General features: G+C 39.3%; 1 protein-coding gene across 5 annotated transcripts in view; it reads right to left on the reverse strand.

Moving 5' to 3' along the window:
* ENAH (ENAH actin regulator) overlaps window positions 1-26,676 on the reverse strand; it is a 128,979-nt gene that overhangs the window by 36,657 nt on the left and 65,646 nt on the right. For all 5 annotated transcript variants that reach the window (XM_071579566.1, XM_071579558.1, XM_071579538.1 and 2 more), the window contains exons 2-3: window positions 12,632-12,797; window positions 10,735-10,912 (exon numbers count right to left, since the gene is read on the reverse strand). In XM_071579566.1, the coding sequence (XP_071435667.1) occupies window positions 10,735-10,912; window positions 12,632-12,797 (344 nt within the window). The remainder of the gene's footprint in view (window positions 1-10,734; window positions 10,913-12,631; window positions 12,798-26,676) is intronic.

Here is a 26,676-nt window from a genome sequence, read left to right on the forward strand (position 1 = left end):
TTAAGCAACAGATACAGGATAAACTTCCTTCCTAGTTCTGGGCCCCTCAGTTCAGGAAAGATATTGAGATGCTGGAGCGGGTCCAGAGAAGAGCAACAAGGCTGGTGAAGGGACTGGAGCACAAGTGCTGTGGGGAGAGGCTGAGGGAGCTGGGGTTGCTTAGCCTGGAGAAGAGGAGGCTCAGAGGTGACCTCATCACTGTCTAGAACAACCTGAAGGGAAGTTCTAGCCAGGTGGGGGTTGGTCTCTTCTCCCAGGCACTCAGCAATAGGACAAGGGGCATGGGCTCAAGCTCTGCCAGGGAAAATTTATGTTGGAGATCAGAAAAAAATTATTTACAGATAGAGTAATCAGGCACTGGAATGGGCTGCCCAGAGAGGTGGTGGATTCACCATCCCTAGAGGTTTTTAAACTGAGATTGGACATGGCACTGAGTGCCATGATCTGGTAAATGGACTGGAGTTGGACCAAGGGTTGGACTTGATGATCTTGGAGGTCTTTTCCAACCCAATCGATCCTATGATTCTGTGATTCTATTTCCTCAGTGTGAAACACATTGACCTAAAAATTAAAAACAAGGAACAAAACCAAAACGAAATAGTCATACTGTGGAGCCTTTTATCAACCAGAACTATTTTGTACCCAAAGTACAGCAGAAATGAGAAGTTCAAGCTTCCACCCATTTAATGTTTAAGAGTATTTAACAAGGGTTTTTTGAACAAGGCACTATCATGCTGCAGTAGCTGAACACGGATCACCACCCTACAACCTTCCTGACAGTGTAGCCCCACTCTCTTTTTAGCCAACACCACCAGAAACCACCCATCAGACTTCACTGGCACTGCCTCTTCAAACCAATCTAGCTTATGAGAAAACCTGTCTTGTAGTCTCAAACTGTTCCAAAGCACTGTCTGTCAGAAAATCATGTGTCAGTTTTGCAGAAGGCAACCATCAGCAAGCCAAGTTGGCCAACCCACTTCGGTGAAGTGCTTCCTTCACAGCTGTACATGCAAGAAGGCAGAACACAGAAAAAAAGTGGATTTAGTATTTCTTACACATTTTTGCCATAAGGAAATGCAACCTTGTAGCAAAGGCTTTTGAGAAAGAAAAGTTTAGCTACCAAGTCATTTGGCCAGTTCCCTCAGCAAAGTTCTCTCTGCAAGCACAGATTCTTAACAACCACCATGGTAATGGACATTGGCAAGTTGAAGGTACATACAAGGCAAAAAAGTACATTTTATGCTAGAAAATTTATTACAGCAAGCCAAGACCATCACATCTTTGCAAAAATACAACTGTCTGCACAGTGGGGCGGGTGGTATATTAAATAAGCAGGAGTTTGCTAATAAAAAACTCTCTCAAAGGCTTTTGAACACTTCAAGATACTTTAGAAACATCGACCCCCAAGAGAAATACTCACAGATACTTCCTGGAAAAAAAGTCTGATCCTTCTACAGGATCACTTTATCTTCAGAAACCAGTAAAAGCCAAGTAAGAGACGAGGCTGAATGGTCTATTCATTGAGAGTTTTAAGGAAAACCTAACAGCTTTCTTTTTCTGAAGAAAGCACAGATGGTGCACTCAGCAGCACATTCTGACAGACAGGGGATATAATTTCATACTAATTTGTTCAGCAGCCATTCCAGCTTCAGTGCTTTCTGTTTTTCAGCTTATTCTCACCTTTGAATCACCCTTCCTCTATGACAGCTCAGGCAACTGTGTGGTTAGAGATGGACAGGAAATCTAAAAATCTTAAAAAAAACAGAGGAAAAAGCCTGCATGAGGCATTTTCACCAGCTAGATCAGAGCCAGTTTTGGTTTTTCATGTAGTCATACAGACAATTATGCTGGCATAGCACATAGAACAACAGAATGCTGGGGGCTGCTTGAACCAAATTAGGCATCCCCAATACTGTCCTTTTAAACCACTACCAGAGCCAACTTCTTAAATTTATTTTCAGCCCTAACTTCTGACCTCTACCTCCACTGACAAGCCGAATCAATTCCAGTTGCACAGTCCTACAAAGGCATAATTAGCAAACTGGAGATGGAAACACAGGGCTTCTCCTTTCTTGAGCCTTTGGGTTCCTCTGCTCCTTCAGTCTTTCAATTACATTGTCTGTTTTGGAGTTTCACATCACACTCTACCCCACTTCTTTTAATGTCACCTGCATTATGCTATCAGTGCTGACACAGCATCTGGCTGACACTGAGGATATCACATCCCTATAGCCCTGAAAAATCCCAAGAATCTGCTGTTCAAGACTGGCATCATACCTATACTACAAGTTATACAATGAGCTATTTTCATTTGGCTGGACAGGCTCAGGTAACAAAGATGGGTGAAATGGTTTTTGTGGGCACTGCTGGCAGTCAGATCACATGAAACCTTCCTCAGAACCCCTCATGACACAGGGCTCAAGAAAGCAAACAAGGAAACCTCACTTCTGCAATTACTGTACTGTTCAGACTACAGCATTAAAAGAAAAAACCCTAATTTTTTTAATAGATCTCTACTCTTCCCAGAGAAAGTTTATATAAACAACTCAGTAACTAAGAATTTCCACTCTTTCCTTTCTCAGTATGTTAGTGCCAAAACTAAACAACATTCCAATTACAGTCTGATAGCCAAATCGAAGTATGACTTGACTTTTCAAAGTACTTTCAAAGACTGAAAGTGAATGGTGAGTTTAGTATGTGATATAAACATAACTGTACTGACTAATTATAATCTTTGGAAACAATTTTCATTAAGGATGGTTTGAGCACACCTACTAAGCTAAGAGCACAGGCAAGAGTTCAATGCCATAGCCACAAAGGTGTATTTCTGTTAGAAGAATACAAGAACTTACAAAAGAAAAAAGTGTTTTACTAAATGCTTTAATGTTTTCTGAATGAATGGAAATCAGGCTTTGAGAGTTATGCAGGGAGTAGTAAGAACAACAATTATGGTGGAGTACCACCTTTCATTTTTCCCAAGCTGCTCCTTCTCCCATTCAGAGCCTGTTCTGCTCTAGGACATGACCGAACAAAGTCTGGGGAGACCTGCTAACCAGCTTTGAGCAGAAACAAAGTCACATCACTCACAGGCACTCAGCAATAGGACAAGGGGCATGGGCTCAAGCTCTGCCAGGGGAAATTTAAGGTGGAGATCAGAAAAAAATTCTTTCCAGAGAGAGTAATCAGGTATTGGAATGGCCTGCCCAGAGAGGTGGTGGATTCACTGTCCCTGGAGGTTTTTAAATTGAGACTGGGCATGGCACTGAGTGCCTTGATCTGGTAAAGGGACTGGAGTTGGACCAAGGGTTGGACTTGATGATCTTGGAGGTCTTTTCCAACCCAATCGATTCTATGATTCTGTGATTCTATGACTTGTGTTAGGGATTTATATGCTAGACTATGATGGCCAAAAAACTAGGGCAATAACAAAAGATAAAACTCTTCTCTAATACTTCTTCTGTTTGGGTGAAGTACTAGAGCTAAGACTATTACCTCCAGCTAAGACTTCCCTTTTCTTCAAATACCTACTTCCTCTTACACTGTTACCATTTTGTAAGTACATTCAGCTGAGTTAATTTAAGTCACACTCTGTAATTGAGAGTAAACTCTTTCCATGTCACTCCACGAGCACTTTTACCTGAACAAGGTAGTAAAAGAGAACAACCAAAACACTCATTAAGAAACATTTGAATTTAAGTAGAGGTGAGGTCCTATCAGTGCCAGCAGAGCCTCCTATCAGTGCCAGCAGCGCCCTGGGAACCAGGGGCTGATAACTTGGGTGCCCGGCTCGGCTCAGCACTGGTGTGCTGTGACCTTCAGCAGGCTTCCAGTTTCCCTCTGCCGTTCTGTCATGCAGGGGGAGACACAGACAAAGCTCCAGCAGTAGAGAACTACAGTTGTTTAAAGAAACTACAATATCATAAACTTAAAATAGCAAGTATTGAAGTTAAATATACCAATACCATGTACTGTGGGATGTTTACTACTTTTTCCTGCCTCTGGTTCTGAGAATTTTTTTTTAAATAGCAATGTCATAGGTGATGACTGTTGCTATTGGTGTATAATACTACAGAAATGAGCCTAACAAAGCTGTATTTCCACAATTCTGTGCAAGATTTTTATGAAAACACCCTGTTTCCAAAAGGCAGATTAAAACTATCTACAACTACTACTGGTAATATTTTTAGAACAATGTAAACCCTCAAGAGTAAAATATATTGACATTCCCCAATGTTTATTAAACAAAACTTCATCCACAAATTAATGTACTTTTATTTATATTTGTCACACAGTTTAGATAAACTACCCAATTTTAATGAAATTCATGGTATTGTTCACCTAAACTTTATTGCTTTCATGTGACACACCACTTATTCTGAAGAACTACAGATATCAGAAACACTACACAGGCAACCCTTAAACACCTGTATAACTTAGCAGCTCTCCCTTCACTTCCAAATACCACAAATAACAGTGATGATGCTTTCAATAATCTTAAGTGCAATTAAAATTAAAAGGAAGTAATTTGTTCAATAAACAGTTAAAACTTCTTCTTGGCCAATATTTTGGCATATAAATCAGGATTAGCTACTGTAAAATCTAGAAACTACCAATAGTTTTTCTTTAACCAATCCCACATCTAAAAGGAAAGGAGAAATCTTGCTAACAAAACTGGATATATAATCCAACTTCTGACTACACAGGGAGCAATATCATCGTGTTACTCCTGTTCTTACAGGGAGTGCTGACAACCTGCTCCAGAGGCTTGCTAAGAATACAGGTACAGCATAATTACTTCACTGCTGCAGAATTCCTCTTCTCTCAAAACAAGTTTCAGCACAAGGTGAACCAGGACAGTACAGGGAGAAGCACCAAGATCCTGCCCTGAGCTCCACATGTACTTTTCTCATTTCAGTCTTCACTAGTCTCTCCATATATCCCAATTAGGCACTCCCAAGTTTTGGTTCAGTTTGCATTTCCCAAAGATATTAAATTATTCAACCCATAGTATGAGTGCATTCCCCTATCAGCAAGGATTTAATTACCTATCTCTGCTGTAAGAAAAAGGACTACACATCAGTACACAGCCGTGGAAAAGGCATTGCATCTTTATCCCATAAAGGTTTGTTTATTTAATAACTGGACAATCTAACTTCCAGAGTTACTAATTCAAGAGAAATTCAAACAAATTGAACCACAGGAGTCTTTTTGCCCCAAGACTGGAGAAACAGAATAATGAGACCATGAAAACACAAAAGCCATTCCTTTTTCCTCCTTGACAATTCCCATGAATTAAACTGTGATCTAAGGCAGTAACAAAACAGCTACACTGAACCCATTTCTATCCTTGCCTTTACCTCCCCAACACCCACAAATCTTTTCAAGAATCAATATATAACTACTAAAGATTAGTACATAAAGCATTATGAATCTTAGGTATATGTAATTTATTAGAAAGAATTAGAACAGGCTTATTTACAGTTGTATGACATCCTTCAGTTCTTCTTTCGCCGCTTTCATCTTCTGCAACAAACAACTCAAAGTACCTCCTCAAACTCAAATTACACACATATAAATCTCATACTTCGCTTCTTATTCTCTTAGTAAGCCTTTCCTGAGACTGAAGACAGATGTCACACAAGGCAACACCAATTCCAGCTGAACTGGAAGGTACTTTTGCAGCAAAACTGAGTACGATACTCCTTTGTTCCTCCCATCTCCCATCATACGCTTCCCTTACTTGCCCTTATTCCTTTAAATAAATAATCCATTGTCTCGCACATCAGAGAATTTTCCCAGCCATCTAATTTCCCTTCATTGACACTTTTCTCATTCCGGAGCCACTTTGACTGCAACACTGAGCTCTGCTAAATGCAGATATGAATATGTTCTTGGTAATGCAATGCAAAACCTTCACAGAGTCATCAGCTTTAGATAAGACTAATTACTGAATATCTGAACACACTGCACAGAGCCTTAAAGCCAAAAATCCTCAGCAAATGACCTCTTAAACTGATGACACACACTTGTCATTTGATGAATGTGTAACTCCTAACAATTAGTTAATGAAATAAGTCAGTCTTTCAAAATCTTCCCAAATGAGTGACAGAACTAAATCTTAGTTCAGTTTGAACACAACTCCTGAACAGTATGAGGCAGGAACCTGGAGCATTAGTAGCCTACATTAAAATTACAGGAGAAAATGCAGTCCTGCGTTGTTCTCTTCCTTTTCTGAATTTGCAGGTGGCCTACAATCTGCTCAACTAGCCAGCAGGAAAACAGTGTCTCGTTGAACGGTTACGAGCTAATGCAATCACTCAAACCAGAGCCGAGTCAAAACACTTTGATTTTTACATTTATTTAAAAAAGCAGAGTTCAAGCATATAAGTCATCATTGTTTATATGATCAGCCCTGTAAATGAGGGGGAGAAAAAAAGCTTAAAGCTGCAGAGTATTTTCAAACAGTTTCACTGATAATGCTGCCACTGCTTCGGAGTCCTTTGAGACAAACCTGTACTGCTTTTTTAGAAGAAAAATGTTTTAGAAAAAAACCTGCCAGTTGCAGTAAAGCCTTTACTAAAACTTCAGAGACTTTCACTCTGCATTCTGAACCATTAGAACGACTAAAAGCCCCCCCTGGAGCTCACTACAGGCTCCCAGTGCCTTCACCTCAGCTTCGGCAGATCCACTAGAGGGAGATCCTCAATTAGACAACCTCCAATTCCACCAGCAGAACAGCTGAGGATGCCCCAACTGCAAGCAAAGATCACTGACATTTTTCAAATATATGCAAGAGAGGGAGACCACGATTTAATTTTATTTTAAAAAGAGCCTGAGGGTCATACCCAACAGCTGACTTGCAAACCAAAAGGATGCACACAGCACAATCTTTAATATTCCTCAGAAGTCATTTAGATTTCTGTGAACCCTTGCATAAAATTTAAAATTCATCTACAGCTTTATGAATTTCTGAATAGTATGCTCAGCTAACTTTAAAACTGCTTTCCGTTTATGAGTAAAATACAACACAGAATAACCAAGCTAATAAAAGAAATTGCTAAAATGAGAAAACACAGCAGAAAATAAGGACACTGCAAGAATGAAACTTCAACCATAAGCAATTCTAGAATAAAAAGAAAGTTACCTCTATGGGATTTATTTTACTTGAGTTGGAGGTTCTAGATGCCATTTTACATACACTAGAAAACACAGCAATTTATTTAAACTATTAGAGACAAGTTGTCTTCCTCAAGTACGGATTTTTGAATTCTTCAAGCACAGATTCTGAAGCAGTACCATCAGAATACCAACTGCATTTGTAAGAGGTCTTTAAAAGCCCAGCAAATACATTGACAGAAACAAAACCATCCATATATTAAGTATTGATCTTCATATATTAGCACAAATTCCTTTTATAACATATTCCTTCCCAACACTATTAAAAAATCACCATCCCTGGAGATTTTTAAATGCAGATTGGACATGGCACTGAGTGCCATGATCTGGTAAATGGACTAGAGTTGGACCAAGGGTTGGACTCGATGATCTCAGAGGTCTTTTCCAACCCAATGGATTCTATGAATCTATAATTCTATGAAAAAAGGCTAATTTGTTTATAAAAGAAGGGAAGTTGCAATCCATTTCCTAAAATGAAGAGTTAATATTAGAGCCTTGGAGCCAGTGACCTGTCTAAATAAATATTCAGCTATTTCAGAGATGCTGGGGGAGAAAAAATTAACAGCAAGGATTCATTTCTAGCTGAACTTTCAGGAAATTATATCAACTATAGAGATAAGAAATGCATTAAACTTTTGATCCTAAACTGCAGGGTTCTCAGTGTGCTATTTCCATTACTGAAGCAGGCATCTTTAGAAAGATACTTGATCTTTTGTAATGCTTAACACTGATAGAGGTCAGAAAAATTTAGTACTAGGTAGATTATACACTCCCAAGACAATCCTCCCAGCTGATAAACCTAGGAACACTTGTTGAACGTTTTCTAACACAGATACATTATGAACATTATCTTTAAACATTGTCTAGAAATGTTATGAGGCTTACAGAGCAATCCTCTATGCATAGTTAGGAATCTTTTTTAAAAGCAGCGGTGCTAAACTACTTGTCTTCAGACATCTGCTGAATACAATGCTGGTAACGTTAATCTTTGGTTTTATTTCATCTTGATGGAAGCTACAGTACCTGTGTCAGTGACATAGGTAAGAGCTCACCTTAAACAACTACAGTCCTTTTTGGCTGATGAGGCTAGGGAAGAACAGTTATCTCCCTGTGCCCACCATTAGCTCCTGATGCAGCTGATTAATGCATTTTGACTTGTACCTCCTGCTGCTACCAAGTCAAATCACAAGAAGAAACAAACTGACTATACAATTCAGAAAACTTAAAAGGTTACAACCAGTCAGTTTCAAGCATAATTACACAACTTCATTCATGCCCTTGAATCATAGAATCATAGAATCGATTGGGTTGGAAAAGACCTCAGAGATCATCGAGTCCAACCCTTGGTCCAACTCCAGTCCATTTACCAGATCATGGCACTCAGTGCCACATTCAATCTGCGTTTAAAAATCTCTAGGGATGGTGAATCCACCATCTCTCTGGGCAGCCCATTCCAATGCCTGATTACTCTCTCTGTAAGGAATTCTTTTCTTGTCAGAGCTGCATCTCAAAACTGCCAAGAACAAACCAGTAGAAGACACCTCTGTAGCCAGCAACTTGGCTGTGATACCACAGTCATACTCTACTCTCATTTCAAAATTCACCTGGAAACAAAACAACCAATCATCACAGATTAACTGGTCTGGAATTGAATGAAGCAGACAAACTCCAACTGGGTGGCCACTCCAGAGATCAGTGAAGAGACTACTAGCAGAATGATTTGGAAGAATTCACAATTTGGGACAAGCAGAGGACTGAATTCTGTGTACAGTGATTTTTAGAGTCATTGTGACACTCAGCTCCCCCTACTCCTCCTCTCACCATTTAAGAAACTTCTGAAGTGATGCAACAGGAAGAAGAGTAATTACATTAAGGTGTTTACTCCTGAGGAACTACATTGATTTTAGGCTGTTTGAATGACATTTTGTATTACTGAAGTTACCCTTAAAAAACAGCTCTAAAAAATGTTTTAATTTTATCAAAGTCTTTACAAACTGAAGTGCCAGCTTAGCTCACTAGAATTTCTACTACTGATAAATGTATCAATGTAGCTGTTTGCTCCCACATACTTTGCATAAAACAGCAAAAGAACTGGGATTAGACAAATTACAATAATCCATGAAATGAAAAAAGACACTAATCAAATAAAAAATGAGCAGTCACACCTGCCTATATAATTTCAGTCTTTCTAGTGTTACAAGGAGTTAAACTACATTATGAAGATATGCATATGCATATATACATACACACATGGTTTGAAACATGTTGTACCAACCTCTCTACAAGTACAGGTAATGGGAAACAACATAAACCCCTCAAACTTGTGGTAATTACCATCAATCAAGCCTTTTCAGACTTTACACCAAGAGTAGAAACCAACACTTCATGTGTTCCCAAATGCAGGCCAGGAGACAGGCGACAAACAGGCAGAATGCATGAAATGTTTACAACTGAGTAATCCTTCTGGAAAGAACTGAGAGATTCAAAGAGGAAAATACCCAGTGGAGAGGTAGGAGAATGGGAATCACAACTGGATTATTTTAGCAAGCAAAAAGAAACCTTATAACTATGTTGCATAACATCTAAGCACTGCAGAATGTATCCTCTGTGGTCTAGACAGCTGAGTTTCAAAAGGCAAGTCTTGAAACAACTACCAGAATAGATAAAGTCACCTTTTTTGCTGTAGTTGAGACAGCCCTAGTAAGGTTATCCACACCCTCTCCTGCACAAGACAAAGAAAACTGGCACAGAAATGCTATCTCTTGTTACACAGGCAATCTTTAAAGTTTAATGAGGACAAAAGAATTCTATTTGGTTACAAGAACACAAAAGACTCTTAGCCTTTTAAAAGAAAAACTCCCTCTGTGTGTATCACACTGATCACTTTGCTGTAGAGCCTACCTAGAACATGTTCCAGATATCACCCGAAGACTGAAAGTCACTAATTTTTCCACCAATGTTTTACACCCTGTGTCAACTCTGGTCTTCAAACAAATGAAATGACAGACCTGTTGCCTAAATTGTGTGTGTTCATCTGAATATTGCCCCTGGATTCAAGGTCTCCAAGCTAGAAAACTCTTTATGGTAAGAACTAGCAAAGAGAATGACCTGAATTCCAAAGTTTGGAAGGAAAAAAACCTCACATTTTCATAATAGAAGTGTAATCATGAGAAGCAAAAATACCAACACACCATAAGAACACTGGATGTCTCCAGAAATCCTGAAAAGTTATTACAAGGTACATATTTCTTGGTCAAATCCTTTGGTTTTGCTTCCTTAAAAAAACAAAAAGGCAAAGCCAGCAGTTTCCATATGTACTAGATAACATGAAAATCGATTTACTTGCTAGGACTTGCATTTAGAGGGGTGGCAGTGCAGTTGAGAATCACTGTTAAGAAGCAATAATTAGTTAGACAAAAAACCCAATATTAAAATGCCTAGAGGCTGAATCACGATTAGAAACAAGATACACTGACTTTTATGCATAATAATTTGAATTTCTTCCATTTCTGTATTTGAACAATCTTAGGGAAAAAAAAGTACTTAAGAGAGCCTTACCAGCTTCCTGGGAATTTAATACTTCTAAGGCATGCATCATGGCACTTGCGAAGACATTGGCATCTTCTTTGCTGCCAAAATTCAGACCATACACCTGCCTCGCATCACGCCACTGGTGGAAGGTCTGTGTAGCCTGATTGTACTTCAGCCCTTTCGGAATGGCACAATTTATTACCACCTACAATCATTAAAAAAAAAAAATTACTTCTGTTCGAAATTGCCATTTCATCTTTGTGTAGATTTTATTCCAAGGCAGTTAAATGCCTCCCTGACATCCGATCCCGTCAGATCTCGGAAGCTAAGCAGGGTCAGACCCGGATAAGTACTTGGATGGGGAGACCTCCTGGAAAATGCCGGGTGCTGTAGGTTCTAGTCCTGAGGACTTCACTGGCACTGTCCAAGCTCGCTCGACCGTGGCAGATGAACCTCAGGACTTAAACGGTGGGGCCAGTTCTGCGCACACTGAGCCGCACCTAAAATCCACTGCACAGGCTGGAAGGGCACACCCACGTGGGGACAGCCCTTCCCAAATCTTCGTTCGCAAAGCCGAGCCACACACAGATTTTATTCCTTAACTACATGGGTTAATTCAAGACCCATAATCTGTAAGATCACAAAGGTGAAGCACATAACCATTTCAATTTTAATTCCAAGGCTGTCTGTAATCAGTGATGGGAATACACAAGGGAACTAATGAGATATTTTGTATCAACTTTTGTAGCTTAAGTGTTCTCACTTCAAAAGATGCAGCGATGTTTCATAACAGCCATGTAGTAACATCAACAGTTCTGACTTTGAGCAGCAGAGTACTTGATGCAAATATGCATTTGGAATACACAAACTCAAGTTTTCCAGGAATTTCACAGAGTATTTGTGACAATACTTTTAACCAAGTTATCATCTTCTCTCTGAGGCTGGTGCACCCCCTGGTTTGCAGGGCTTTCAGCAGCAGTTTGTGTGAACTTCAACAATGCATCACAAGGTATCATTCTGCAAGATTGTTATGGCTCACAAAAGATGATAAATTTGAGCTGGTAGTACAAGCATTTACTACAAGCCATCCACTAAGAGGATCCCATTGCACTTGGGTAACTATATCACTCTCACCTTTTTTGCTGAACACTGGGAGAATAAAACCCCACGTTTGTTCTCAGATGAATGCAGAGACCATTTATTACCTAGAGTAAGTGTTTAATGACAAATCACATGGGAGATTATCAGTCTCTGCTTCAGGTATGTGATAAATGACCCAGAACAGACCAAAAGAATTCTATGAAATGCTGGGAAAAAGGGAAACAAATATAAGAAGCTTTCCTCAAACAGCAGATCAGATTTTTAACCCCATCGTGAGTATCACATGGCAGACATATTCCAGGAGTGCTAAGTTTGTCATTTAATCATGGTCCAGTAACTTCATTGAGGAAATGAAGTTATAATCCTTATTACTCCCTTCTCAACATCTCAAAGCAGTAGTTGGTCAGCATTACCAAATACCAGAAGGCTTTTTGAACAAAATGATCTGGAGAAATGAGATATCATGCATTCAAGTTTTCATAAGACAGGAAGACCTACAAGAGAACTGCTGGTGTCTACAGAGACTGCAGCTGACAGCATGGAGTAGGGAAGAAAAGCTCTTGGGTTGCTACTGTGCCTTAAAAAGAACCAGATGACTTCTGTGGACACCACCGGCCTTTGCACATAGATGTCTGTAGGAAGGAATGGCAAAAGGACTATCGTCTTGGAGCTACATAAAGTACTTAGTTCACTGGGAAAAAGGAATAATGCAGTTTTGCTACTCCAGTTTAAAGGAAAAAAAATTCAATTTATTACTTACTGGTCCCATAATTTTGCTGAAGACTTACTTCTTATCATTCCAATTTTTCAGAGATATCCTTACCTGATGATCCTGAATCTTCCTGCCCACTACTCTGAATGTGTTGTTGCCTGTGTGGTGATATATGTGAACTCTGCTGAATCCAGTTGATCCACCAGCTGGTACCCATTTCTTATTGGCATCATCATAGACCATTACAGCAGCTCGTGCTTGGCAGATACTCTGTTCACTGTTAAAATACAAATATTTTGGAGAAGAAAATAAAATTACTTATGGCAAAGCACCAACTTTTTGGTTCACCCTTTTTTTTAAAGTCAAAATGCACTCCCTGCAACTTGCTGAAACACCCACCTTTCTGAACACAAAACCACCACTACTACTTTGACATTTTGCTTACATGTGTTCCTTCTGAAAAGTTATGGTCAAGACAAACCAACCTAACGACTAAGGAAAGAGATCAAGAAGATATTTACTTTTTCTGCACTTTTCCCCCTGCTTTCTCCTCACGACCAACCATGAATTTTGATTAAATGCCATAACCATACACCAGGTTTTCTGCAAAGACTGAAGAGCAGAGAATCTGGAGTTGCACCAGCTTCATACAGCTACATTTTCCAGCAGCAGTTACTCCCACAAGAGATGACTGGAAAGCCATTGCACTTTTTAACATATATAGAGGAAAGCAAACACACACAAGACAAAGTTGAGCACAAAAAAGTCACCAGCTCCTAAAAGAAATGTATTTCAGTTTTGACATATTTTACAGCAGTTTACACCTAGAGGTAACATTTTCTCCCCAAGAAAAGGTTCTGTTCATTACTGAAAAGTGCAATTCAATCAGGAGATTGCTATCAGTAGCTAATCCTGATTATGGCAGTCATCTGGAAGTTGAGGTACAGCCTAAGGCTAAAAGGGAGCATCACATTAGAAACACAAGAAATCAGAACACACCACAAACACACTATTTATTAAGAGAGGAAAGGGTGATACTATGCAAGTTGGCTTTACGAGAAATGTCCAGATACAGACAGGAAATAAAAATAGAAAGGAATTATTTCTTATCAGTAAGTCAAATTCTCTGAACATACCACTCCAGACATCCAACATTATAGAAAGCACATGATGCCTGGCTTGCAAGGAATGTGGCCTGCCATTTGGAAAACTGAGAAGGCTGAGGGGACACACATTCTTCCTAAGTTACAAAAGGAAAGTAATGAAGTATTTCTTCATATTTTATGAAGGAGGAAGAAAATGCCTCCCCCACCCATTTTTCTTGGGTTTTGTGGGGTTTATTTTTGGTTGGTAGGTTTGGGGAGGTGTGTGTGTGTTTGTTGGGTTTTATAAAAGACCATGCTAAAATTCCTAATTTCCAGAAATTTCTTATTTCTGCCTCTCAACACAAGAAAATTCTGCAGCATATCCAGCTGTTTTGTTAACTTTCCATACTGTCATTTTTGAGAATAGCATTGGAATGGGCTGCCCAGAGAGGTGGTGGATTCACCATCCCTGGAGGTTTTTAAACTGAGATTGGCCGTGGCACTGAGTGCCATGATCTGGTAAAGGGACTGGAGTTGGACCAAGGGTTGGACTTGATGATCTTGGAGGTCTTTTCCAACCCAATCGATTCTATGATTCTAATTTCTCTCACACTTTCCATGACACTCCAGCAATTAGAAAAGCACTAAACACTGGGATACTTTTCAAGGCTAAGGAAGAATAGGGAGCACTAAGATCATGACTCTTATGCACACCAGAGATTCAAGAACAAATGAGGAAATATGTTTTTAATTTTAAAAATGCATGTGTTCTACTCTCATCACCTGTTCAACAGCTAGATGAGAATTGGATTGCAACCTCTAATTAGACCATCCTTTTTTTAGCCAGAAACTGGTTTAATTTAAGGACATTAAAATTATAATATACATGCAGTGCTTCTCCTCTAAGCCTAGTTTACAGCTTAGACTGGAAGGATCACATCTGACCCAAGGAGAAAGATTAGATGCAAAGAAAATAAATTTAGTTACAACTTTTATGTGTTTCACAGCCCCATTACAAATATGGCACAGTTAAATAAGGCTCAGTCACTCGAGAAGAGGGCAATGCAAGAATCTACTGGATTTCTTTATTTTTAGATACTTTGGCACACATCTTAAAGTTCGAACCCAGAAACATTCTGTACCCTTCACAAAGTACACGATAAACAGTAGTGGTTTTTCTAAAATGCCTAACAGTATTACAGTAAACTTGGAAAACTTCTAAACCCGTACCAAATTTTTGCTGCGCTGTTATTTGGATGGATCACAGGCATGACAAAGCGTAGGTGACAGGACCTAGATACTGATTTGGAAGCAGAGCCATGCAGTTCGCTGAGTTCTTGCCAAAAAAGAACTTCAACTCAGTCATGTGCCAGACAGATGAAAAAAAATTCTATTAAAAATTGAGACCATGATTCTAAGCTAATATGTTCCAATCACAACGGAGGTGGAAGCAGAGAGTGATTGAGTAGTTGTACAGTGATCAGAACACTTAATTATTAGGACAGACCATCAAAGATCGGGTGTTCTTATTCCGAGAATTCTCCCTGCCTTGCCTTGGTCCTTCCACAGGCCTAAGTTTATGAAAGTTTTTACATGATTTTATTTCACATACCGAGAAAAAGAAAAAAAAAGAAAGAAAGAAAAACCCATTCACTTTAGGACTATTTGGTATTCAACTGGCACACTTCACAAGTGCAAATGAGATGACCTTGAGTAGAATTTCTAGCTTTTCTTTAACAACTGTTAAACTATTTTTAGTTCAGCTTCTCAGGCTATGCCTTTTAACTGGAAATATTACCCAAGTCTAGATCTCAAACAGTTCATGCTCCATTTGAAATAAAACAATTTTCATAACAGGGAATTATTCTTATCCCTATAAAGATACAAGATGATTCACATACTTCAAAAATGACAAATACAAACAATTTCCTTTTGACCTTTTCAATGACTGCACAATAAAACTTCTGCCTTGATTTCACACAAATCCTGTAACTAAAATTTCAGTGTTCCAGGTATGTAATTTCCATATCCAGGTATCAATTGAAGGTGACACACTCCCCTCCTGCCAACAGTTCCCACTACTCACCTCTTTGTTTATTAGACTGCAACAACAAGATGAAAAAATGAAGCTATCCCTACCAGAAACAAATTAAACCATCACAGTATGCCAGTCTTTTTCCAGAGTTTAATAGTTCCATATTACCAGATGTTGGGGAAATTAATTTAATTACTTTCTTTTAGTAACAAGTCCTCTATAGTGATTACATTTCATTTTGAAGAAAAGCACAGGGGGCATGAGCTTTAGTAAAGAAGAATCTTTAAGTCTGCTCTTCAATGGCCATTTGACAGTGCAGAATTAGAATATAGTATAACCTGTATTGTAGGCATTTAACACCATAAAGTATTTAAGTCTCAAAAAATCATCACTTTTCAAAAACAAAACTTATACTAGAACTGCACTAACTTCAAAGGACTACACCAAATAAGAAATCCATGCTGTTAGCTCATAACTATCTTTGACAGGTCTAAAGAAAACCAAAGTTTGTTTTCTTTCCATGATCCAACTTCTAGGAAAACGCAGAGTTTAACATCCAGACTGTTGCTACAACCTTAGCCAGTGCTCTGGTATTTCTTTAAAAATACATATATGAACTTAAACTTCAGTTCAAAGCAAAAGGAGCCAAGTGAATCAGAACAGTATCATTCATTATATTCCTTGCTTATCATGCTCATTACACCTCCCTGCTGTACTTCTCACAGGAAATAGGTCTCCACTGGTGTCAGTATTTATATATGAACTCTCCCCACAGGGTTTGCTGTAACACACCTGTCCCTTACATGCAGGAACTGACTGACCTGTGTTAGGACAACTTCATTCACTGCACCAGAACCACTTTGGTCTGATCAGAAATGTGTATTTCTTATGGACTGATTACTTTCCATTAGGGGGAAACAAACAAAATGTTGCAAGAGAAAAGAAAAAGGATCTTCATCTACTTGACATGTCATAGAAACATAGAATCGATTGGGTTGGAAAAGACCTCCAAGATCATCAAGTCCAACCCTTGGTCCAACTCCAGTCCATTTACCAGATCATGGCACTCAGTGCCACGTCCAATCTCAGTTTAAAAACCTCCAGGGATGGGGAATCCACCACCTCTCTGGGCAGCCCATTCCAATGACTAATGACTCTCTCTGGAAAGAATTACTTTCTGATATCCAACTTAAATTTCATTAGGCTCTCAAAAACACCCTACAGGGTTTACTTGCCTATCTACAAATTTTCCTCTTCCTGGTGTGGTGTAACAGTTCCAAAAACCATTCCACTTGGATTAGCCTGCCCCTTCCCAATGAGAGAGCTCATTATGGGATGCGGGAGAACGAGCACAGGGATCCATCTCCAGCTTCAAATGCTACTGCCAAAAGGCACAGCTGCTCCAACTGGGCTAACTTACTACGGCAGTGGTTTAGTGAACTAAAGAGACAATCTAAATATTAACTAAGAAAAATGGAGAAATTGCATGTTCTCAAGTAAACTTACTAAACTAAATACACGAAATTATTTGCAGAAAAGAGAAAATTCATGTAAGAGAACATTCATGCAAAGGAGTGCTTCCCAAACCAAAGGAAACAAAGTATACAAGCTCTCTTCCAAAAATGTAAAGCTTGACAAATAGCTGGATAAATATATTTTAGAAGGAGTTCTTCTCTGGACAAAGATATGACTCTGATTGTTAGAGCCAGCCATTACTCTGGATGAGTCCACCTACAGCAATACCATATAAAGCCAAAGACAGGGTGGCTGGTTTTTATTTGGGGTGGAAGAGTGGGGGGAGGTCTGGCACTCAAAAGGCTCACACAAAAAACCACAGTAGTAATGAATCATAAGATTATTCTTATGGGAGAATATACTTTCCTCCTCCAGTGATGAGATCATACAAAAAGCTCAAAAACCATAGCAAAGTGAACCCTAGCAGACATCATTCTTTCGCCCAGATGGAATGTGTTCATTCCTTCACATCCCAAGTTCTTAAGCTTGTGACACCAATCCACAGTCTGCTGACTTAGGCCTTTTTTCCCCCGTCTCCACAAGAAGTGAATGCTTGGTTTTCCTCTCTCAAGAACTAAAAAGGATAAACATACTTAAATGATCAAACTCATATGAAAGCCAGCACAATTGCAGCCACAGCACAGATCATTTAAATACACTAACAAAAGCAAGGAAAAGCTGTGAGTGCTCTCACTTTCAACCTTCAGTATTTTTCTCAGTGATGTAACAATGAAGGTTTTGAAAATCATTTCCCACTACTGCTGCTTCTGGTGATTCAGGGATTATTTTTTTTTGCTATGTTCTCAATTTAGAGAGACATAACAACATGTTCTTAAATGTGCAGTCTTTGCGGGGCAGAAGGAATGGAAAGAGACACTGATTCATCAAGCGCCTGTTTAGGATTTTCAAACCATGTGGCACAAGGCTAGAAAGAAATTCCAAACATTTCCGAGCCTAGATCTTAAAAATACACGTCTTTGAAAGCAGCTTAATGCTGGTCCAGATATCAAGTTCTGTACCCATCTTAAAAATACACATGATGTGAGTGGGTAGAGGGGAAGAATTTTGGGTTACTTTAGGTCATAATCAACTGCTTTAATTTTACTGATTTCTTGAATTTTACCTCTTTAGCCAAAAGGACATCTCAGAGGAGGCTGAATGCAACAACTGCTACCCCTTCCTGCCAACTAGACTGGCATCCAGACCACCAACAGGACATCATGGAAAAATACAACCCAATTGGGCTCAGAAAAGATGAACACAGTGGTTTTTACAATAAATTGATTTTCTCTAACTAATCCACAGCTAAAAGGCAAGAATCTCAACTTATTCTGCATTACTGAAACCCAGTTGAATGTGCTGCTGCAGGGGAACATTTCAGGCTTGGTCCAGCAGAAGGGACTAAGCTGTGCTATGCTACTTGCACCCAACTTCAAATGACAACTTCAACACCTAAGCTAGTACAGAATTCAACTGCTATTTAAGACTCAGTTAGGACCAGCTGGTTAATCTCGCTGGTTTTCATGTAAATTCTTCTTCAGATACTACAAGACTTCACAGAACAAAAATGCTTGTTGATTCCTTCTAGCAGATCAAACTCAAACAAGAACTGCTGCTCAAGTGGGACGTGAATGCAGAGGGAGCAGTTTCAGGCTGCTTCACTAACAGCTCTGCTGCTAATGAGGTAGTACTTGCCTGTGCCTAGAAAACTTTTGATTGATAACCGAGAGATTCATTCATCTCTCCCACTTTTTCGTGTATGATAACCGAGCGATTCATTCATTCTCCCACTTTTCAGTCTTTGATAACCAAGAGATTCATTCATCTCTCCCACCTTCTCTTCCATGAATTACTCAAAATACAGATTAGATGCAACATCCGAAACCAGCAGAAAACTCTGCATGGGCAAGTCCCAACTAAAAATAAAGGCAGCACTGCTGAGAAGCAGGGAAACTGAATTGCTGGGATTAATGACTGGCACAGGAAAAGTGCTTTGCTTTTGGCACAGAATTCTGCAACACTCGAGTTTTAGTTGGTACAGTTTGTTGAAGACCAACTTACTTTGCTCAATGAGCACCTTCCACTGCAAGAAAATTGCTTTTCATCTCGTGTATAGAAACATTTAACATTAATTCAAGAGCAGTCTGCTCTTGCAGCCAGAAAATTCAGAGCATAAATTTCTCTTCTTGCTATAAATCTGCTCCTTGATGATTTTGCAATTGTAGCTTGTTCCACAGCAGTAGGTGAATATCAAACAGCTGAAGGAAACCATTGCAGGACACTCAGGCAGAAAAAGAAATATTATTTAGAACAGCAGTTTGATTTCAAATGAAAGCCTACTTTTCACACAAAATTACCAACTTAAAACCCATGGAATTTTTTCCCCCCCAAACACTGTTTCACATACCGTTATTTCATATTTCATGCAATGGACAAAGCAATTCTGTGTTGACAATTCAATATTGTCTCTAAGTTTTTCCTGTGCTAAGTCACATAAAAATTCACCCACTCCTTCAAAGGAAATCCAGAATATCTAAGAGAAAACATGACAACAGTCAAACCAAGAAACAACAACTCTACATGGAGACAAACCTTAAATAAAAACCCTAAGTACTGACAGGAATTAAAAAGAGGAGACTGAAAACCACAGATTTTGAGTAGCATGCAAGTAGTTGTATTAACATTGGCTAACTGTGTAATATGCAATAATGTAATAGACAGTAGTTTATTATGTTATTATACATATATGACTAATTTTATTCAGTTATAATCTCCATCCTAAACTTAAATTTATAAATACTCTCTAAAGTCAACCTTATAACTGTCATCACAAACCAAAGATTACATTAAGATACTCAGCATGTGCACATTTCAGGCAAGGAACTTCTCAACTCTTAAACTAAAGAGACTGTAATTACCCAAAATTAGATACCAGTTTTTAAACAGGAACAGAAACTAAAATCATTCAATAAGCAAAGGAAGGGGTGTTTTTGAAGCAATTAGTCCAGCAGACAAAAGAAACAACCATTTGTTGTCTTGATTTTTAAAAAATTTACAATTCTTAACTTTCATCATCCACAGAACACACTGACTTCTACAAAATCAGAGATGCTCAAAACTATTACCTAAAAATACCAAGATCAAACTCAAAACTTCTCGTCCACCTAATTTGCCATATGTTACCTGCCAACCTTTTTGACATCTGATCCCGTCAGATCTCGGAAGCTAAGCAGGGTCAGACCCGGATTAGTACTTGGATGGGAGACCTCCTGGGAAATGCCGGGTGCTGTAGGTTCTAGTCCCGAGGACTTCACTGTCACTGTCCAAGCTCGCTCGGCCGTGGCAGATGAACCCCAGGACTTAAACGGTGGGGCCAGTTCTGCGCACGCTGAGCCTCACCTAAAATCCACTGTGCAGGCTGGAAGGGCACCCACGTGGGGAGAGCCCTGACCAAATCTGCGTTCACGAAGCCGAACCACACACACCTGCCAACTTTGATTTGTATTTATGCAAATACTTGTATATATAAAAATATTTGCTTCTATTACTGGACTGTCCAGATATTTAACTATTCTTGTGTCTGTCGAACAACTTTTCATGACTTGCCTTGCAGGTTCAAGGTTTTCCTTACAAAGAATTTGAATTGAAAAAAAAGTAGCACTAAGCTGATATTTATAAATGTCCAAAAAGAATGCTCAGTCTTTCATGGACAACACTTTACATGCTTAAAATAAAAAATATGAGGTTTTTAAATCTCAGTAAGGAATTGACGTTGGTCAATCAGACATTAAAAAGTTTTTCCAAACTTTACTGCAAAAAAAAAAAACAAACTAGGTTTGAGACAGAGAAGAACAAGCACATGCTGGAATTTTGGACACAAGATTTGGTCCTTGCCTTTAATGCAGACGTAGTGATAATTTCACAGAAATACTTTATTAGAAGCCTCCCTTATTTAGCTTTGAGGCAACAAGGCAACCTGCAAGTGACAAGAGCAGTGTTTTCCCACTTCTAGAACTTTCTAGATATTTTCATCCCACAGAGAAGCATGACAATCTTTTTTCCAAGAAAGGTTTCCAGATGATGTTTTGAAAAAACAATCAGAACCACACAGAGATTATTTCACTATAATGCATTTACACTGATGGAGGAATCTTTCCAGCCATTATTTTTATCCTGGTAAAATAGAGTCTTATATTTAGGTTCCACAGAACCATGAAACAAGATAATTCAGTTCATGCTTCCTCCATGCACTCATCCATATTCTTGTTTTCTTTTATCCTTTTACACAGGGTGTTCTCTTAGACATGCCATTTTTGGTAATTTATCCAGATTTTTCCCTGAAAATACTGCATTGTTATAATCAAATCCATTTTTCCACTGATTCTTCAAACATATTTCTCAAGGGCATCTACTACTGTACTTACACTAAAAGGTTATGCAGAATCTGTTCAGTAATTGGAATAGATTACGTTTCCTCAATGCAGATCCAATACAGCAGCATGAGGGGCTGGAGCAGGGCCAGAGAAGAGCAACAAGGCTGGTGAAGGGACTGGAGCACAAGTCCTATGGGGAGAGGCTGAGGGAGCTGGGGGTGTTTAGCCTGGAGAAGAGGAGGCTCAGAGGTGACCTCATCACTGTCTAGAACAACCTGAAGGGAAGTTCTACCCAGGTGGAGGTTGGTCTCTTCTCCCAGGCACTCAGCAACAGGACAAGGGGGCACGGGCTCAAGCTTTGCCAGGGGAAATTTAAGGTGGAGATCAGAAAAAAATTCCTTCCAGAGAGAGTAATCAGGCATTGGAATGGGCTGCCCAGAGAGGTGGTGGATTCCCCATCCCTGGAGGTTTTTAAACTGAGATTGGACGTGGCACTGAGTGCCATGATCTGGTAAAGGGACTGGAGTTGGACCAAGGGTTGGACTTGATGATCTCAGAGGTCTTTTCCAACCCAATCAATTCTATCATTCTGTGCTCACCAAACAAAGGTTTTGCAACAATAAAGGATCATACTGCCTGGATAGTCATTTTACTCCACAGAAAAACAAGAGCAAAACATTCCTATAATGACTTTTCACCTATATCAAGGCAGATTTTTACCAAAAATCAGTTTATTGGGTTTGTCTACCTGTTGTCAAAGCTAATGCAAAAACAAGCTCTACAGCTAACTCCTGGAATGAACCCATCTGTGAGCACCAGGGTACCCTGTGACTGAACAGAACTATCAACCATAAATCAGTAGCTTTACTAAATAGGAACAACCATTACAGATTGAAAACTTCAAATCTTTTAACTTGAAGGTCTTAAAGACCAGGGCCAAAAGCTATCCAGATCCATCACTTCCTTCCTACAAATAGTCTTTTTGAGGGCTTGTTGCTTTCCTTGCTACAATTCCATGAATCCGAGCCCAACATGCTGTGGAAAGCCTTTTTCAGCGTGCAAAATAAACATCTTCAGCAACTATATTGACAGCTGATGATTTCCTGTGAAAAACCACTTAACATACATTTCTTATCTTCTATACATATTTTAACAAAAAGTGACCTTCTTATGTTACTTCCCAAGCTTTTGACACACGGTACAAATCAGTTTTCAGAGCCTGGATTCCCTGGGCAATCCGAGTTCCCAAACACACCGTAACAGAATCCATCATTACATTGCCATCACTACAGATCATGTAACTCATTTTACTTTCAGATCACGAATGCCCAGCTCCTCTTGGAATAGCAAGACAGTGGGATTTTTGCATTACCTGTTTAATATAAAGGCAGCCTCTGATGTAGAGAGCTGTTTAGAGCAAACATGGCTGATCTTTAATGGAGACATTCTAGCCCCAACTTTAACACATGAATTTGCAACTCCCAGTTCATTACAAGGAAGATCCTTTTAAGGAGTGTCTTTCTAAAACTCAATTTCACCTAAAAATATGAAAGTAAAAAAATCCAAATCTGCTTAATTGAACACTTGTTTTTAACCACAAGTTGACATTGACATGAATGAAACTTAGGCCAGGTTGGATGGGGCTTTGAGCAACCTGGCTTAGTGGAAGGTGTCTCTGCCCATGGCAGAGGGGTTGGAATCTTTAAGGTCCCTTCCAGCCCAAGCCATTCAATGTTTCTCTGGGTTAATAAAGGCAAAGGTGAGCAGCAAAGGACACAGAAAAGGCTACACAGATTTGCTTTGGTCTCTGTGGGCAAGTTTTGTTCTCAGACTTCCCAGGTCTGCAGGAGTACTGGAGTATTACCTGTAGTGGAGGAAAATAAAGTAGGGGCTCCAGTTTCATGAATTGGAACAGTTTGCACCCAACAGTGGAAGCACCATGTGGTGAAATCATTGAGACCACTTTAACATCTTTACACGGTGATCCAGAGAAATTCCTGACTGCTTAGGAAGGACAAATGTTGTGACCACCTTCTAGCAGAACAAGAACCAAGATTTAGGGAGCCAGGGGCTGAAAGGGTTGCAGTGAGCAGCTTGACACCTAACAGGTAAGTTCTTACTGGTGCATTTCTCAGACGTCAATACCAACTATGATGCTCTTTAAGGTACTGGTTAATGACCAGGAAAATGGGATGGAATGCAACTTCAGCAAGTCTGGATGGCTGTACAGGAACTGGGATAGATTGGTATTCTGGACAGTAGTGCTACTGTGCAGAGAAGGCTCAGCAGATTGGAGAAACCAGATGACAACCCTGAAGAAATCTGGAGGCATGAGCAAAAATTTTCACCTAGGACAAAAAAAAAAAGTCCACAGTTCTGTAGAAAGTGATTATTCCCCTCTATTCAGACCATACCTGGCACATCGTCTCCAGTTTTGGGCTCCCCAGTGGAAGGAAAGGCTTCAACAAACCAAAGCAAAACTAAGTGACAATGGGGGCTAGAGAAGAAGATGCAGGAGGAAGGGCTTCAACAGTTGTGCTTGTTCAGTCTTAAGGCAGGAACATAAGGGCTATTCAACTACTCAATAGGTCATTACAGGGAATAAGAGACATCATTTTCTCAGAAAAGGTGAGCATGAGTCAATACTGCAGAAAAGGAGCTTTTAACCTGATAAGAAAAAAGCTGCACCAAGAGATCAGTGAAATAATGTAGGAGGCTGCCCAGAGGGGCTGTGGAATCTCCATTCCTGGAGACTTCAAAATTCATCTGGACAAGGCTCTGAGCAACCCAGCCAAGGTGACTGGGGCAGATGAACTCCAACAACTCCCACCTTGACCAAGACATCGTGTGGCTCTTCAAGAAATAAAATTCTCTGAGAACACTCCACTGAATTGCAGATATACAAGTACCTTATTTATGACAATTTCTGATTTAGCACCTCATTTTATTGGAATGTTCTTCCCAAAAATAACAACATGCATTTCACACTTGAAATTTCAACCAGCCTCTCCTTCTGTAGCCTATAAATAAAGATCTTAAACACTGCGAGTAGTTCTAATATTCAATGTCTAAAAGAGGTTTAAATAAACTACATAGTATTTATATTGCTGACGTGTACTACCGAATAAATGTCTGAATATTTAACAATGAGCAACAAGCCTTATTTCTTGTATAGTCTCCTCCCAACAAAACACACAAGATAGATTCACGAATTTCTGAAATCTCTTAACAAGTCTCTGCTACAAAACACTTCAAATATAAACACACCTCTTGACAATCTTGTCAATATTTCCGAGGGCACCAGGATAAGGCAAAGTTCAGCAACTTATTCAAGCAACTCTAAACAAGTGAATTCTTAAGCAACCCAAGACCAGTCACGGAGCAGTAAACAAACACTGATCTGTAAAAATCACTGCAGTTACAATTGCTTCCTTGTACAGGATGATCTAATGAGCATTCTCATGTTGTGCATTCAGCAGACACATTCATGGTAATCTGCAAACCAAAGGAGTAGTGAAGTTCCACTTAAATGCCTCTCTACAGCCTCTCCTCTTTGAGTCCAGGTTTCCACACACAAATTTCACAAATCAAGGAGAGGTTATCATCATCAAGTTGACACAATCTGGAAGCATTCAGCTTCCACTTCAATTATGGTTAATTTACATTTGCCATTGAACACACTCAAAGTTATCACCTATACTGAAATATGAATTCAGTTTTCATGCCAAACTTCTGCATTTACTCACTGAACAGCACATTTTTTTCCACGCTTCTCTTCTTTGATCCAAATTACTTTTTGGCAAGTCTAAATCAGCCTTATTCTGAATAACTGACTTCTTTCCCACATCATTTTATCTCTAAATATCACTTTTTAAATTACTACTTTTTCACTCCTCCTATACCCTATCCATTAGTAATATCCTTCTTAAAGTGGCTTCTCACACAGCCATTTCAGAAGCCTTTCTTCCAGGTGTGACTTTAAGTCAATCAAGGTTTCAGCCTCTAACTTGAAGAAACTTCTGATTCTACCTCACACACAGCCCAATTCCTGACTTCTTTCAGCAATTCTTACTAGTACACTTCCCTCAAGGTATTAAGTCTGCTATTTAAAATCTAGTTCCTTAAGTATAATCCCACTTTCACACATTCTTCTACTAAATGCAGATAAAATTAACCTACAATCATTCAAATGTGATCGTTTTTCCTCTGAATTTCCTTCATACAGTGCTATTTAACAACAGCAAAAATTTTTCATTTCCCCAAGTTTGAAGTTGGCTTCACCAGTTAATGACTTTGATGACAAGATGGTAAAAATTCTACTGCTATTTTATAGTACACACACTTAATTTGAAAAGCAAAACCTCTTTCAGTAGCTGGCAGAGGGACTCAGAGGATCCTGTCCTGTAATGGACAAGCTACTGAAATTCTAACAGAAGGGACAGGTTACTTGCACATTAATGGGGGTAAGAGCAAAGGGCTTCAAGTGCTCTGCTCTTCCTCTCTAAACAAGCAGGCAAAGAAGAGCACAAGGAGAAATATGAAAATCAATGCTAGAATTCACTGCAAAAGTATTTTGAGACTCAGTGACCCACTTTTAACTTTGCACACCAACAGACGATTGCAGTAACTAATTCAATCTAGTTAATAATTAACATTAACATTTGTGCATTCATTACATCTAACGTTCTGTCCCAGAAAATTGGATGATCTACATGCACCATGAGCCACTGAGCAGAAGCTGTTTGATTTTCCCACAATGTCAGCTATTTCAAGCATCTTTTGCAATCAGAATGAGGCGGCTGGAGTGAAGAGGCAGCAAAGGCACACAGCCCTTGAACAGAAGTGTATCAGCACAGATGTGTGCTTGGAACACTTGTTAGGGGGGTTTGCTCCGCACAGAGCAGCCAGCAGAAATGGGCACTGGAGCTGTCATCAAAATGAGTAAAACTAAAATTCTTTTTCAGCGTATCTCACCTCTCTGAAATAGGTCTACTATCAAAACTCTATCACTGTGAAAGAAAAAGAGCAATCTCACTCCCAAGCAGACAACCCACATATATAAGATATTACTAAATTACTATTCAAGATCATAAAAGTTATTATATTGATCAGCATCTTTACAATAATATTACAGACTCTTTTTGTCCC

This window comes from Pithys albifrons, chromosome 2, assembly GCF_047495875.1.
Source record: "Pithys albifrons albifrons isolate INPA30051 chromosome 2, PitAlb_v1, whole genome shotgun sequence".
NCBI lineage: Eukaryota > Metazoa > Chordata > Aves > Passeriformes > Thamnophilidae > Pithys > Pithys albifrons.